The following is a 17,761-nucleotide window of genomic DNA, read 5'->3' on the forward strand; positions in this document are numbered from 1 at the left end:
GGAAAGCAAAGTGTGGTTAAGTTAAACGCGAAAAAGTGTAATCGTCCAATAATATACATATAAATGAATTAATTCAAGTTTAAATTATTCCATCAAAAATTTAAAAAAAAATATAGTAAACAAATTTAATGTGATTTACTAAATTGAATGTTCTTAAGAAAATTATTTAAATTAAAGGAAGAGAAAAAATTTAGTGGAAAAGAATAAAGAAAATTTGCTGTTACTGCTGCTGCTGCTGTACCTATACAAAAAAATTGGAGTGGCGTTGCTAAATAAAGGGATTATAAATAAATCTTGCATATATTCTGAAGATTGTATTCCTAATCAAAACTTCAAGACGTTTGCGGCGGCGATTTCTAAGCTCGCAATTTACTTGGAACATTGGGTAAAATTAAATGCAGGCAGGTTTGCAAGCATATTTTGTGTGTTTTGTTGATTGACGCCAATCCGAATTTTTGTTTTACTGCGCACTGCTTGAATTTGGGGTCATTTTTCGCCATTCACTGCATCGAAACGAGGGTTCGCTCATAAAGTTTGTTGAACTTAAAATCAAACAAATAAATTCAAAATCTTTTATTGTTTTTACTAACGTCATAAGAACCGCGAACTTTTCAATATCATAAACAAAACAAATAATTTCCAGTTTCTAGTGTATCTCAAGCAATTTTCATACACTTTAATAGAATGCCATATGTTTCACGTTGCTTTTAAAAAATAAGTTCAACCTTTCCATATAGAATATTAATATCTAGCAAGTGAGTTAGCGAATATATATTATATTTTAAGTCAAAATATTGCAATTTTCTCTTTTATATTTATAAACGCATTAGTAATCAATTAAACTACCTTCAATATATGCGACTAAATCGCATCTTTTAAAGTGTAACGATATAATATAGAAACTATAACACAATGTGTCAAGAGGTCTAAGTGGATCTTTAAGATCACCATAATAACTTAATTATATAGAGGTTATAGAAGTGTTTTTTATATCGGTTACAGCTGTTTGTTAAGCAAGTAATTTGCTATAATATTCAATTAAAGTCATTTGCAATAGAATTGTTAATTTTTTTATATTAAAAATCACTTTTGTTTACTTACCAAAAAAACTTGCCTCTGATTAAAAAGTTGATTCTGTGTTCAATCGATTCATAATATATCCATGTCCAATTGTTGGACTGCTGCTGTCCTATAGCTTTAGCAGTAATATTTTGCATTTGGTAGATTCATTTATAATATAATATATCTGCTTAAAGATAGCATATAGCATAAGTATGTACTATATATTATACTCCATACATTTGCTTATAGTTTTGTAAGAAGACTTAGTATGTGCACGATTGTTTCATGATTGTTTGCGTTCATTTGGTTTTGTTTGTCTTCGGTTTATTTGTAAAAAATTTGTGTTTGCTTAAAATTATTTTCATTGTTTACTAATAATAAAACAACTTTATTAATATTTTGCAGAGACGCTTACCATCAGGCTGTTATTATGAAAGGTTATAATTTATTTAATAAAATAATAAAAAAATAATTAAATAATAGCATTTTGTCAAAACTAAATCATATATATAATAATTGAGCACTTTTTGAAATGGGGTTTTGTCTCTAACACGAGCCTAACTGCCTAATTTTTAAGATTAATAAGTTAATAACACAAATACAATTAACAAATGTTAGTTAACAATACTAATTACTTAAAACAATATTATATCTTTAGGAAATTTGTACAAAATGTCTCGTAATAAGGACAAATACGAGAGTGCAAACAGAAGGCAACAGGTTTTTATGAGTCCAGAAGATGTAGCTGCTGGTAAGAAATCAAATTGGACGGGCATAGAAATAACTGGTACAAATTGAAATCTGTGAATATATAAGTAATTTTATAAATGATATATTGTTTTTTTTCTTAAGGTTCTGTGAGGAATATTAGTCCTTCTCTTTGGGAATTTGATCACCTAACTGCTCTTTATCTTAATGACAACCAATTATTGCGATTACCTGCCGATGTAGGTTTACTAGTTAATTTACGGACCTTAGATATATCTAGTAACAAATTAAGAAGTCTGCCAGCTGAGTTAGGTGAACTTATACAACTCAGGTAAATGAACGAAATCTAATCTCTTGAATATCTGATGTCTGATATTTTATCTATATTTTTTCATTTTACAGAGAACTATTACTCAATAACAATTTTTTAAGAGTTTTACCATATGAAATAGGTAAACTTTTTCATTTAATTCATCTCGGACTCTTAGGAAATCCCTTACAAAAAGAGTTTCTATCAATTTACAATGAACCAAATGGCACCCAAAAGCTGTTGTCATACATGTTAGATAATTTATCAAGTAAGTTAAAATACAATTTTCTAAAAATACTAAACTATAAAACGCTCACTCAGTATAAATGTACCATAAAGTGTGATCCAAAAAATTTTTGTGTCTATAATAGTGCAACCATTTAGTTCTCTAATGGTTTCTCAGTCATTGATCCCAAATCGTTTGAAATCAGTTCTCACCCTAATTGTAGCATTTAGTTATATATTAAGTAACAGTAGTAACTTTCGGTAATCAGTACCATAGTATCCTACATAATTGAATCGTCTCTAAGTCTATATCAACCTAATTTATAGAATGAATAAAATAACTAAAATATTTTAAATATATAAAAAGTTATTACATAACTTTGCTGTAAAGCAAGTAATATACATGGGCTAGGATGTAGGAAATGGTAATGTGAGAAGGGGGGGATTATTTAGGAGTAAAAATGGATAGAAGATGGGTCGGATTTAAATTGAAGTCAACCAGGATAAAAATAAAGGAATCAGGCCAGATCGATACACTGAAATTTGTGTGTGCGTTGGGCAGAAAAACAGAAGAACAACATAATGGGATGTAGAGCGGCAATTGGGGCATGTATTTGGAATTGAAATATCAATGCGTGACAAAAATATATTTAATACATGGCTTTATTCTGAACTAAATTGAGTTACGATAATTCGGTTTTCGGAATGTCAACGTTTTCTTGGGATATGTTAGACGCGTGCTTATTGGTTACTGTGTGGATTGTGCATCTGTGTGGTCTTCAATAGGTGTCGATATATGCATTATATAAAACAGGAACCAACGAATGTATCTTAAAGGCAGGTTGGGCAGCATCCAATATAAACTATACTCTTCTATGTGTTTTTATTTTTTTAATATCTAAAGCAACATCATCGATAAAAATATAACTGAGAAATATTTATTTGAATAGTTAATGATAAAGATAAAAATTGTTGAAATGTTATTCTGATCAAATTTGGTTCTTCAATGACTGAACTTATAATATATAGTGAAATTAACACTCGTAACATAAAGTATTTTGTAATACCAAATATTGTACAGGGCTAACAAATCTTTCAGTTTTAGTAATTTAAATAAGTCAATTATATTCCTTTTGGGTTATTTACGTTTTCCAGATTGCATTGTATATTATTGAAAAAAATTCTTAGTAACAATTACTTGTACATTCAATTTTTGTATGTATAAACATAAAAGTTGCTTTAAAATATTTTTTTTTTTAAAATACAAAAATGAATATCAGTAAGCGATTATAAATTGTTTTTGTTCAAACATAAATAAGTCTGTGATTTTGATTTTGTTGAAACTCTCTTACTTCAGTTTGATTTAAATACTTTATCATTGCGTTTTAATTTGCTTCAAAAGATTAATATTCTTCAGAACCATCTTAGACCTTTGAATGTAAAATTATTCCTACCTGAATTTTACATGTCCACTTTAAAATTTTAATTCAGAGCAATACAGCAAGGTTTCAGGTATTTCTTTTCTTTCATTTTTTCTCTGCCATTTCTTTCTTTTTTTTGTCCAAAAAGTTGTAACTACAAAACCTCGACTTGTACGATAAATGTGTTATAGTCGGTTAAACTGTACGTTAAGTATTATCAGAGTATATGTATCTACTCTTTGTTATAAAAAGTAGTTAGATGCAAAAAATCCTTTGATTTTTGTTCCTTTTATGGCCTTTAAAGTATAGATATCACAAGTTCTTTAAGGGTTTGTTACAAATCTTCATCTAGTAGGGTTTCTAGGTTCCGATTTTTAAGCAAGTTTAAAAGTATTAGTTGTTTGCAATAAAATAGCTGCTTATACGTTGCATGATAGCCACTACAATAGTAAGAACAAAAACAAGACAAACAATTTTGTCTTTCAATATGGTTATTAAACTTGCTTTTAGATTCAATCAATCACTCATTCTAAATCTATTCGTTTGCTTGCTATTCACAGATCATTCAGTGTGTTTTAAAAATTGTGTATTATATTTAATTCACACTTACCGAGTTAATATTCATTAACTCGGATTTTACTGTGTGTTTGTTGTTTTCAGAGCAAAACTATAACAGAAATTCTCACATTATCACAGAAATTGCTTTATTATTTCGTTATTCGTTTGCACACTCTAGACTCCTTCCGTAAGAAACCTTAAATATGAATCGTGAAGATCATAATAGTTATACAATAATAATGAGCTTTATTTAACTAGCAAATAAATTAATTTATTAGGTATTTAAGGTTTGGTCCGCATGTTCAAACAATGCACAATTTGTTGTGTTCTTATCTTTTTCTTTGAGCGTTCCAAAGTTTTTTTAAAAACATTTATACACTATATCGAATAACCCATATCTATAAAATAATATGAAATAGTCTAATAGATAGATTAGGTATTTCCAAGACCGGACGGGTGTAAGTTCCGGAGCTTCTCGTCGAGTTCGACGACCAAATGTCGTTTTACACTCCCAAAAGGAACTACACAAACAAATTCTTGCGAGCTACAACAATAAAAAAGTAGATCTGAAGTACTTTTTCCTTACTAATCTAAAATTTTGGATTAATTTATTTATTTTATCTAACGTAAATTAATAAAATGGATTGTAATAAAATCAGATTAGATTACTAGTATTTGGGATGAATTTTGTATAGTATGTCTCTTGACTTGCAGAGAGCAATTACCTTTTCCACATTACTCTCTACAAAATGGATTGGAACGTTGAGTGTAAATATTTTATGACTTTTTATTAAAACGCCTTGCTCTCGCTCGTTATTTAAGCCGAACTTTGAGCTTTGTAAGTTTTTGTGCAGACAGGCAGACAAAAAACAACACTTACGATGTCGTTTGTTTCATGCTTGTTTGCTCTTTTTCTTCTTGCTTCTTTTCCACATTGTAATTTGGTAAGACCACAAGCTCAGTACTTGGCTTGGCTTAAACTAAAATTGATTTTTTAGTCTGCAACAAGTCTGGCTTCAAAGCAGTTGTCTACAGTGGTGAACGGTAAATGGCAACATTGACGCGCGCGTATTATTCGTCGTTAGATCGTTGCCTCTCCTCTTATAAACTCTACTTTAGTCGAGCGCGACGCTTTAAAGAACCTGAAAGAATTATTGGCTAAAGATTACGATTTCGTAGTTGAAACATTAAGTTAAAATTATTAATTTCTGTAATAGATTTTACAAAATATGCGAATTGGCAATTATAATCAACACCTGTACGATTAAATAGTACGCGATATTTTTTGAGTGTTTCACAATTGTGGTAATAATGCAAGTTTTCTTAACATATTAATTACTTTGGATTTCGAACTCCGGATTTTTACTCTCGATATCTGCAGAAATTGTATGAAAAAATGTTTGCAATTTAAAAAAAAATGAACAAAGAACAGTGAATAGTGAATAGTTAAAAAATTTTATATTAAGTTTGGTTTAAAAGTGTGTTAATTATTTAATATTGATTGATAAATAAACTAATTTAGACATAATACTTCTTATGAGTTATGTACCTGCCATTAGACAAGTTTATTCCGCCAGCGTATATTAAGGATTATGAGACCCAATGTTACTGGTTACTGCGTACTGGACAACAGTTTACACAACACAACGAATTCAATTAGAAATTTAACATCATATCCGAACGCACACATATTGCAGCAACCGCAACCTTCACAGCAGTTTGGTAATTGTCATCCAACACCAAGCTGGACGCAACATGGTTGCTTTAATAACTCACCACATCAACAGCAAACAAAAAATATTGCACCATGCCATGGTCAACCAACGAAATATGCACCATTACAGGCAACAACGCCGCAGCCAGTAAGCTATATTCCTTCACATTCACAATTTCCTACGCGACCGCATAGTTTACACTCTAATCATCCGCACAATCCTCATTCTCAAGAAAACATATTCCATCCTGGCAACAATAATTATATGTTTCAACGTCAACAATCAGCACACTCAGTACATGAGTTGACCCATAATTATGCTAAATTACCTCCAAATGTTATTAATCAACAACGCATTAGCGAATGTGCAGGTATACCACTCATATCCAGTTCCACCTCACATCTAACACCTTCGCAAAGACAACGTATTTATAAAAAAACAACCCGTCCCGGGTCACAACCAACACAAACGAAAAGTATAAACGATTCAAATCTCATATACAAAAGCAACAGCTTCAATCATCATGGTAGTAATACGTCTTATGTCAATAATGGAAACTGCATGTCCCAGCTTGCGGTGCACGCTCAGGGCTTACCACTGCTATTAAATAAACATCAAAAACAACAACATATTACGCACAATTCTGGTAATTCTGGTAATTGCATAAATTGGAACTCTTCTACTTCAGGAGGAAACCTCAATAAGAACATTACACAGCAACAATACGGCCAACTATATAAACCAGAAAAATCACGTCTGCTACGCTATCAAAATTCGGCACCCGCTGCAATTAACACACGTCCCAAGGATACTGTTGCATATACCCAAAAGGATTCTGTGAAGACTGCACTGTCATCAACTTGCACGGACTCAAAGGAATTAAATGAAACATGCTTGCCACGTATTATTAAACCGCGTAAGAGGCGCAAAAAGGATCGTAAGCCGCCAAATGGTGTATTTTTAAAATTGGAGACAGACATAGAACGAAATATACCACAAATACCCATAGAAGCACAACATGTAAAGTTACACAAATCTACAGAAAATTTACTTAGTGCTTTAACTTTTTATAACAATAATTTGACATATATGTCCCTAAACAAAGGCGTTCGCACAGCTAATGATACAATACAGCATTTGCACAATTCCGAGGCAAATCCAAAACCGTTATGCTTGAGTAAAAACAAAAAATCCCAACATGCCTCCTACGGTGTATGCTTTTGTGCAGAATGCGATCCTATTCGTTCGCTATGGGACTACCCACTTAGACGTTCCCTGTCTGACTCATCAGCAACATCAACTAGTGAAAAATCTTCCACAACTACATCGGATACATCTTCGTCATGCTCGTCTACAAACACATCCGATATCGATAGTTTCTCCCCTATTACTACAAAAGATTCGCGTGCAGATATTGTAGGCGTTATCGGTTCAAATCGTCTCAGTCACGATATCAATCACAGCAATTCTCATAAGCCCACAATCACCACTTTCCAAACTGCAACGCACAACTGCTTTAGTGATTCGAACGATTCCGGTTACGGTGACATATTAAGTGGCATAAATATTGCAGATGATTTCTTCAATCACAATAGCAACTCCTCTGTCACAAACGCGGACACACACAACTTATTGTTGACACACGAAACAATGCCGATAGGCACTTCAGCATTGTTATTGCTGCCAGAAACGGCAGAAACTCTATTGAACGAAAGCATTAACGAGATTTCGCGTAAATTGATTGAAACATGCGGCAATGATTTACCAGAACTGCCAATGACTGCCTCGTCCTCCATGAGTTCCTTCTCCGCATGCAGTGATTTCTCCGACAGCGGCATCGATAGCGCTGGCAGCCGTGGCAGCCGTGGCAGCGGTGTTGGCAACATAAATTGTGATGAACTTGTCTTTAATTTTGATCACTTGAATATCTCCGCAAGCGACTCTTTAGCGACATCGCCTACATCAACTGGTTTGTCTTATGGAAACGAAATCGTTAATGGCAATCGAAGTGAAAATGCAGCAGCGATTATGAAAAAAGTGCATGCAACAATAACAACAACAACAACAGCAACAACAATAAGAGCAGCTCAACCATCAAATTTTCTTATTTCGCCCACACTTGATTTATGCCTGGATTTAAATAATAACCATAAGGGACCTATGAAGCTAAACAATCATTTTCATTTGGAACAAAAGCAGAAAGATTCAGTTGAGCTACAAAATCAACAATTTCTCATTAATTGTTTTGATTTGATGTGGCAAAATGCACATGGAAACAACAATAAACATGCAGGCAACTACAACACAAACAATAATAGTGACAGCATCAACAACAACGAAGAAACTGCAATGATATTCAATCCTCTAGGAAAGTTGAAAGAAACATTTTCAACAATTTCTTGAGGTACTTGAACCCTGTTAGCTGTTCGTTTTCTACCCACACGAAAGTCTTTTGGAGAAAAAGAGATTATGGTTATGGGGATTATAGACTATGCTGTCCAACACGTTTGAAGCAAGTTAAATAAAGTTTTAATTTATGTACCGATTAAATTAAGTTGGAGAACAATGAATCCACCTACTAAAATAAGACAAATATGCTAATAAGCCCCAAAACACCTTCAAAAACACTGAGAAGTGTAACGAAAGTTTAATTATTAAAAAAAAAATTAAACAGGAATAATATTTTAATATAAAGTAAAATATTTAAAATTCAATTAATAATAAAAAAAAATCCGAAATATAAATTCCGAATTTCGGAGTGAAATATTTTAATACATAAAATAAAAAATTTAATAACGACAACTATGATTAAATCTGAAAAGTACTAAATTAATATTATCAAATAGTAAAATTAATATTAACTTATAAGAGACAGTTAATGGTTACCGTTAAATTTGGTGAAAATATATCATACAAATATCCGGTTAAATTGTATGTAAAATGTTACGGAGTATTTCGTCGGAGTTGAATGATTAATAAAGGAGTTTTGTCAACGACAACTGGATAAAAATCCTTCGAAATTTAAAATTCAGCAAAGATACAATGTTCCAACGTGTTCAAAGTTTTCGACATAAATCAACAGTTGCAAAAAAATAATATAGAAATATTCAATTAAAAAATATATGTAAAATAAAATATTATTCCTAATGATTAAGTGAAAACATTTAAGTCCGAAAAGTTTTATGTTTCATATATTAAACTTAAATATTATTCCATAATAAAATAAAAACTATAAATGGAATAACAATTCGGACAAACTTAAGATTACGGTATAGTAAATCACTTCCATTTGTTCAATTGCTATAAACACTTCCAAATAATCAACAACTACTACTACTACTATTTTTTAATCCATAAATCCAGAATCCAGAATGATCAAAAATTTCTCCGATTATCAGAATCTGATTAAAAAATAAAAATCACTAAAAAAAATATTATGGATAAGATATATTATGAGAAAATAAAATAATAATAATATCAACATTACATTAAAATTACGTTAAAAAAATATATTCAAATTTTTTCGAATAAATACAAATAAACGATTTCTTTATTTTAAATAGAAATAACATACTCTTATTTAAATAAATTACATAAAGTTCTAACAATAACATCTTTATGTGAAAAATCTAAAATTTAACTAATAAACTTATTATGTTATAAAAATTATAAGAAAACTTAATGAAATTGTGATACCGTTAATTTTAAGAAACAATTTGATATTTTCGGAGTAAAATGCATAATATGAAAATAGTGAATTTCAGAATGGTGTATATTGGATATACATAAAAAATTTTAATAATGTATTATTATTATATTAAAAACAAATTGATAATACATCAATTTAGTTCAATTCAATTTAGTTCGGTTTCGGTTTATTTCGGTATTTTCAAATTTGGAGTTAGAAATATCTAAAAATGATTGATCAGCCTTTGTCGGAATGAAATAAATATAATTAATCAAGTATTCCTGGAGTAAAATATATATATTAAAAGAAATGATAACATTAGAAAATGTACGGATAGTTATCTTCATCATTATTGGTATTGGGAATTACTAAACAAACACATCAATAAATTTTCGGAGTATTTTTTTCATCAGTATCGGTATTGAGAATTATTAAAGAAATATTTTCGAAAAATAATATATACATTTAAATGAATGAAATGTATATATTTATAACACTTAATATTTCAACATTATCAATTTTAATGATGTATCTGGAATAATTGTGAAATTAAGTATTGTTGCAGTGAAAAAGCAAAAATCTCATCAGATATCAATATATAAGATTTTTGGTACTAGAACTTTTAAGTATTTTCGAAATGAAATATATATATATATCAAATATATGGATGTCAAATATATCAGACATGCAGTATACAACATATTCGGAGTACGCATCCATTGAATTTGTATTTCATCATTATTTGTTTCAAAGATGTAACTGGAATAATTAAATTGAACTTATATCTACAATATATTTCAGACTGGTACATGTTAATAAAAAAAAGTGAAATTAATAAAATCGAACCAATTCGCACAATTCGGAAAACAATTGAACATTTTCGGAATAAATTATATGAATAAAATACAACTAAATAAAATTGTTATCAGAAATCATATTAGAAAAAAAACTTAATTAAGAAATATAAAGTAAGCTTTGCTTAAATTTCGCAAAGAATTGATTGCTAAAAAAAGGGTTCGAGAAAAGTTTTCAAAAAACAAAAAAAAATAAAAAATAAAAAAAATAATCTCTTCTGTTACGCTTTAAAAATAATAAACAAAACAATACAACAGTAATGGAAACGATTTAAACAAAACAATAAACAAAATCCATAACATTAAAATTCAAATAATAGCCAACAAAAGAGAAACAAAGAAATTGTAGGCCCGTAGGGAATGTTAACAATACATGACAACAACAGCAGCACCAACAACTACATCGGCACATAACATGACAACCACAACCACAACTACAACCACAATAACAACAACAACAACGACGATGTAAAAAAAAAATCAAAATCCAACTGCAAACTTTCACTTTCACTTATTACGGCAGTGACGTCTACTAAAAACGTTTCAAATTCACAATCTTTTTGTTTTCAATTCATCGAGCAGCAAATCCAGCAAATCCAGCCAAGCTAAGCACTGACGCTAACTCATCCATTCCGGCATCGGTTACAGCGAAGCACCTAAATTACCATAACAGAGCGAAGCAGTCGTAGCGATGTGTACGAAGTTCTACACTTAGAAAATATTCAAATGTTCATTTATATGTTAATTTATATGTTAATTTATATGTTAATTTGTACGTGTATCTTTTGAATTTGATTGAACAGTTACAAAAGAAATTGACGGCTTGAACTTTAGGAACTAATACAATTATAGGCACCTATTACAATAGTTTATTTATATATATGTATATATAAATACGTTTAAAATTCTTTTTACTTTTATTTCTATGCGAAACGATTGAACGTTTTGTGATTGTTGTTTGTGCATAAAAGTAAATTTTTTAGAAAATTAGAAATCATTTCTTTATTTCACAACTTAATCATATTAATTAATTACTACACATACATACATGAATCACATATGTTAGTTAAATTTTATATTATTTTTTATCATTTCAATATGTAATTAATACTTAATATTTATGCATATCATATATTTACTGAGAGAAATATTATTAATTTTTTATTATGCACATTAATACATAAATTATTGGGTGTTTACTGGAAAAAATAGTAGCAGGTTTTTAAATCAATAAGTATTTATTGTAGATAATATTCAAATATAGATTTTTATTATATGTTAAAATTAAGAAAGTTTTCATTAATTTGCCTATGGTACTTTGGGGGACAGTTGTATCAAAACATGGTGTTCTATAATTTCCCTCACAAATATATATTTTCAAAGTTAACTAGACTCTAATTTAATAATTTGCTTACTAAGTATTAGTAATGAATAATATGTCGCAATTGCAACAAGTTACTATAAAAATAGTATCTTATCTAATATTGTTAAATGTAATTAAGTTCAATAGGTGTGTCCATTTGCATTGAATCGAATTTGCGTTGACTATTTGTAGAGAATAGAATTTTTTAGAATACATGTATATGTAGAAAATCCATTTCAAAGGCAAATTTTTAACATTTTCATAATAATTTTTGTTTGATGTAGATTACAAGGACTTCGTTAAATATGAAAAAATTGAGATTTCAATAGTTTTATTTAATTTAATAATAATTTTGTTATTAATTTTAATAAAAACATAGACTAGGCAAAATAGAAGGGGTACTTATCTTCAACTTATAAATGCCTTATAAACCTTATAGACATATAAATTTATCTGCTTGATAAATGAAGTGTCAAACTTTGTACGAATAATAGTTTCCATAAAGTTGATAGATTTACACTAAAATTTTACCGATTAAATTTATATCGAATATATTTATATCGTATAAATTTATTCGTCATTCACAAAAATAGGTATTTTATTTTATAATTTATTGATAGCGACATAGCTGATCAATAAAGTTTGCATAAGTATTTAAAATTGCATTGATATTATGATAATACAATATAATGATAATTATTGCTGATACAAATAGTGCTATTATACAGCAGATTTATAAATTTACACAAATATTTCACTGTGTTCAAATAACCATGCACGTTAACGCATAAAATTATACGTTTGATAAATATTTACTTAGATGAGTACCCCTAGTAATTTAATTTGTGGTGACCAACTAAAAGGCCTGATGAAACACAGGTTTTATTAAATGATGACGAGTAGTTTGCTTCTAGAAAAATCAATTCTTAAAAATATGATAAACTCTTAAAATTATTTTTGTTTCTTCATAATTAATTGTTAGTTATTTATTATCATTTGTCTGTAGCGTCAATATAAGAAAATGCTTTACACTGCCAATGTTGTCTATTACTTAACTTTTCAAAATGAAACGTTTTGAAAATCACGTAAAAATAAAATCTGTCCGTTCACATGAAAACGTCAGTGTATTCCTTTTCACTCAATAATTTCTTTAGGTTTTGGGGTCTATTGCTTATGAATAGTTTGGTTTTTTTTGCCTTCGAACTGTTGTTTAGTATATAAAATAAAATGGGTTTGGTGAATGAAGTAAGGACTATGTAAATAGTTCTAACCAAGTTAATAATATATATTATGAATTGAAATACGTTATCACATGTTTAAGATGATAAATTTTAAATTATGATATATATATACTAACATATTATATGTTATTATTTTATTTAAAAAAGGGTTATTATAATTATATTATATTTTATTTAACTATATATGATAACTATCGTATTATTTTTTAATTGATATAGATATTTATATAGTGAATTTTGTTTGGTTTATAATATGCTACGATTGTATGTAATAGATTATAATTATAAAAGTCTGTTATGACATATATATATATATATAGATTATATTTCTATATATATATATGTTTTATAGGATAAAAAAAATTTTCATAAAATTAAACTATTTCTGGAAATATATTAAATTTTTTGTGTATTTTTTTTTATTAATTTTTAATTTAGCATAATTATTTATTATATACTATAACTGTTTGTATACGGTTAGCTTATATCATACTACATGAATCACACAAAGTACTCTTTGTACTTTAATGGATTTAAAAACAAATTTTTTATTGGAAAAGTCTATTCTTAAAGTTTATCAAATAATAATTTTAATTTAATATGTTTACTTTTATATTATTAGTAGCATTTTTTTAGATTTTTTGCTCTTACTTTACTGTCGTACTTCATATTTCACATTTTACGATTTTTATCAGTACATCTAAATATATATTATTATATATATATATCTAATATTATTTCGTTATTAATTAGTAACTATTTACCTAAAATAATTTATACATATTTTTCGAATAGTTTGGTTTGGAGATTACTTTTACTTTTACTTTAACTATTTTAACGTATCTGCACCACACTCTGTAGTTTACTCATTAGAGTGCATTTATACTATAATAAGAAAAAAATTAGTGTTTAAAAAGAAAGTTCTTAGTCCTTAAATAATAATTAAAAATTTAAAATTTAGAATGTCATAAGAAAAAATATATTGTGTGAATACTTTGCCTGCCTGCCTGTCTGTCGTATGTGACCACGAACTTTTCTTTCAGTTTTCATTTTAGTTTGAAAAGTTTCATCACTTTCACGTTTTCTATTTTGAGTGGTATTTAACCATTTTTTCAATGGAAGTGTTTTATCAATGTAGGATTTCTATTTAATAATAATTTTTAGATTTTACCGGAAAATCTGCCAACACAATGCAGCTTGCAATAGCTCCAACGTGAGAATTTTTCACAGCCTCACAATGAACTCGAGTAATTCATTAAATTGGGTCACAGGCGGTGGCAAAAGTATTCACACGATTTTACTCATATTTACATTGCTTAAGAATTTTATAATTAAAAATTTTTAAAGAAACTGAAAACTTAATTTAATATTATTTATTGCATTATTTTGAAAAAAAAAAAAAATAATTTATTGGTTGGTTCTGTCATTTAATATACTTTTATGCACAAAAAAGAATAAAAATAACAAAATAAACTAATATTCATATATTTAAAATTTACAAATATTATTTAGTTTATAGTGAAATTTAACTTTATTTGTATAATTAAGTTTTTATTTAATCAATAATTTTCAAAAAAATGATCTTGTACAAATTTATTTTACTTTTGTTAAACATATACATATATACTGATTGTATCAGAAAAAAAAACAATGAAAGAGTATTTATTGAAAATAATAAAATTCAACATTTTTAAAAGCAAAATTTGTTTAATTAAATTTATTTATTGTATATATTTTTTTATTATTTTAACCTCAAAAACTTTTGCACTGAAGTCTTAATTTTGTTTTGATAACATCGATTTCGAATGAAGTCTTACAAATTCGTCTTAAAAATCCATTGAATTGGACTTCGACATACGAAAACCGTAAGAAAGTGTATTTTTTTAACGAAGTAATTTTTTTCTTTCACACAATAGACTTTTTTCTTAGTATTATTCTTTATAGTTCTGTTTTCTATCAATATGAACTTTTTACAATGTTAATATATCGGCAGTAAAATACTTTTCTCGCACCAATTCTTATTATGGAAGACATAACAACATGCTGAAAAGGTATTTTAAATCAAACTTAAAGAAAGGTTAATATATTTTAAGATTCTGAATTTCCATGGGGTCAATAAGATTTACAAGAAGGTGATAGATTTATTCCTGCCTTCCAATTCCGAGACACGATCAATGTAAATTGTTTTATCATCGTTACAAAATGGATATACGTTAGAATATTTTAGTACTAGTTTAGAAAAGTAGTACATATATTAAATCCTTTAACTACTGGCAGGACCATTAACAAAGATCTTCCACTCGGTAAGCTTGTTGGCTAGTAGCTTCAATTCTCCTCAGCTTTTCCGCATGTGTGACATTTCCATGTAAATTTGCCTTCTCCAAGTGTGTGCAGGTCGGCCCTGCTTCTGCTACCCATCGAGTTCCACGCAATCGCTATTCTAAAAGTAGTACATACTATAGTTAAATTATTTATGTCGTTAAACTATTTTATTTCGGTCTTTTTGTTATTGACTTAAATAAGCCACATAGGGTTACCTACACTATTGGCGTTTTCCCTGACTCTGCAAAAACAATTTGTGTTTGCTATTGGATAAGAAGTCTATAAAACTGTTGTGGTTATAAGTTTCAAGAACCTTTCAAATATAATATACATAAACACTCATTTATGAAAAAATACCTATAGTAAGTATGAAGCACTGGTGTTATGATTTAAACTGCTTTAATCTAGGCGTGTTTTGCTTTATGGTATATTTGTAATTAATTCTAGATCTGGATTGTTGTACTATAGTAAATAATTATAATACATACATACATTTTTTTTTGTGACTACATTTGTTTCTAAGTTATTTATATAATTTAGTTGATCCTACCGTAACTGGGTATATTTCTAGCTTCTAGCTTCGCATTTAACTAACCTTTAATCTATTTGTTTTTAGAAGGATAGATGTAATTTTTTATAATTTATTTTATTTTTTTAATTTTTTACAAACTTCTTGACTACAGATTGTTGTTTTGTAAGTTATAGATTAATGTGATATGCACAACATAAACATATAAATATAGCATATCATTTCATTCCTTCAATTTTTTAAAATTCTATACAACTTGGTAAATGTAAATTTAACTTTTTTAGACTGGAATAAAATATTTAACTTTAAGATCAAACTAGTTCAGTTTATAAAATAAAAAATAAAAAAATAACTAAAATACTGGGCTCTATTTTAATATATCTCACATTACTTTTGATTTTTATTCGAATAATAATAATATTCTAATTTATGTCTGATAGCTCCTTTCAGATTACAGCAATCACTTTTAGAATGAGTAATAAAAAAAAATTCTTTAGTATAAGAAAAATGAATAAAAACATTTTTTAAAATTTTATATAAATAAATTTTTCACAAAAATGAAAATTAAACAAATCACTATAAATTCCGATCCATTTAAGTATAAAAATAAATTGAAGGACTGAAAATCGATAGTATAGCTTAAGATATTTGCTTAAAAAAATTTTGAGATTAGAACCTTTTTTTATTTTTCGTTAAACGTTAATTTAAACCCCTTTATTTCGGTTAGTACTGAAAATTTTTAGCATTTATACTAAGAATGGCTAAATAAGTAAGAAATATCTTGAACATACCCTATCTAAAAAAAACTGTTCATATTTCATAGACAGAATTTTAAAAATTTCCAAAAGTAGAAAGCATATTTTTTTTCATATTTCTCCTAAGGCTTATCTTAAGAAACGTTTCGTGATATTATTAGAAGTCAAATAGGGTCAACTATGCGTTTGATTAGAAATCTTAAGATTCAATTAATTGCCGTGACCACCAATTTATCTCAATCATACTTAAATTTTAATTACGAGCCGCTTAACTAATTAATGTCTTCATTTATTACGTCTCCCGTCTGCTTTTCCTAACAGCAGCTCCACTATATGAAGACCTCTTAATATTGTCGACTGCTCTTCGTATGCGTTGATTTCGAGATTGAGCAATGCTGTGCATTTTATTTTATGGAAACACAGTTTAGATACTTAGACTTAGAGATTGGAACCTGTTGATAGTAGACGATTTGTTGTTGTGTCTTTTGTATTATTAATACCCACTTAAACGTTTGTTTTTCTTTTATTTGTTCTTTAATCTCGGTTATTCAATTACTTAGCTACAACCGGCTATTGTATAGAGCGAACGAAGAATGGAAGAAGTTGATGGCCAATAGCTTCAACTGCTTCAACTGCTCCAACTATGGTCAACAACTGCTTACTTTGTGTGTTTGTTGCGCTTTGAGCACTCTTTGTTTTGTTCGTTGTTCTATGTGCTCTGTGTTCCGTGCTCCGTGCTCCCTATTCCGTATTCCGTACTCCGGCTCCGTGTCTGTTTAGTCTTCACAGACAATGAGTATTGTAGTTGTTGGGAGTGGGTCACTAGACAATTGGGTCAGTTACAATGTTTGCGCCATTGAATATACTGACGAAGCCGGCTAAGCAACTTGACTAGTAGTTAGCATTGCAGAACTTACTTACGCATACAGGTGTGTTATGAAGTTGTGCTGAGTGCAGAGTGCTGAGTGCTGACTGCCGAGTTGTGGTAAAATAAAATCATTTTGCTTTAC

The 17,761-nt window shown here is 28.6% G+C and overlaps 1 protein-coding gene across 2 annotated transcripts in view; it reads left to right on the forward strand.

Annotated features, from left to right (window-relative positions):
- LOC119677752 (CCR4-NOT transcription complex subunit 6-like) overlaps positions 1-17,761 on the forward strand; it is a 35,082-nt gene continuing 17,321 nt past the window's right edge. The window contains exons 1-5 of one of the 2 annotated variants that reach the window (XM_038089233.1): positions 1-401; positions 1,468-1,499; positions 1,721-1,849; positions 1,915-2,101; positions 2,173-2,348. In XM_038089233.1, the coding sequence (XP_037945161.1) occupies positions 1,493-1,499; positions 1,721-1,849; positions 1,915-2,101; positions 2,173-2,348 (499 nt within the window). In that variant the 5' untranslated portion in view covers positions 1-401; positions 1,468-1,492. The remainder of the gene's footprint in view (positions 402-1,467; positions 1,500-1,720; positions 1,850-1,914; positions 2,102-2,172; positions 2,349-17,761) is intronic. The other variant, XM_038089234.1, reaches the window with a different exon arrangement.

This window comes from Teleopsis dalmanni, chromosome 2 (assembly GCF_002237135.1).
Source record: "Teleopsis dalmanni isolate 2A chromosome 2, ASM223713v2, whole genome shotgun sequence".
Classification (NCBI taxonomy): Eukaryota; Metazoa; Arthropoda; class Insecta; order Diptera; family Diopsidae; genus Teleopsis; species Teleopsis dalmanni.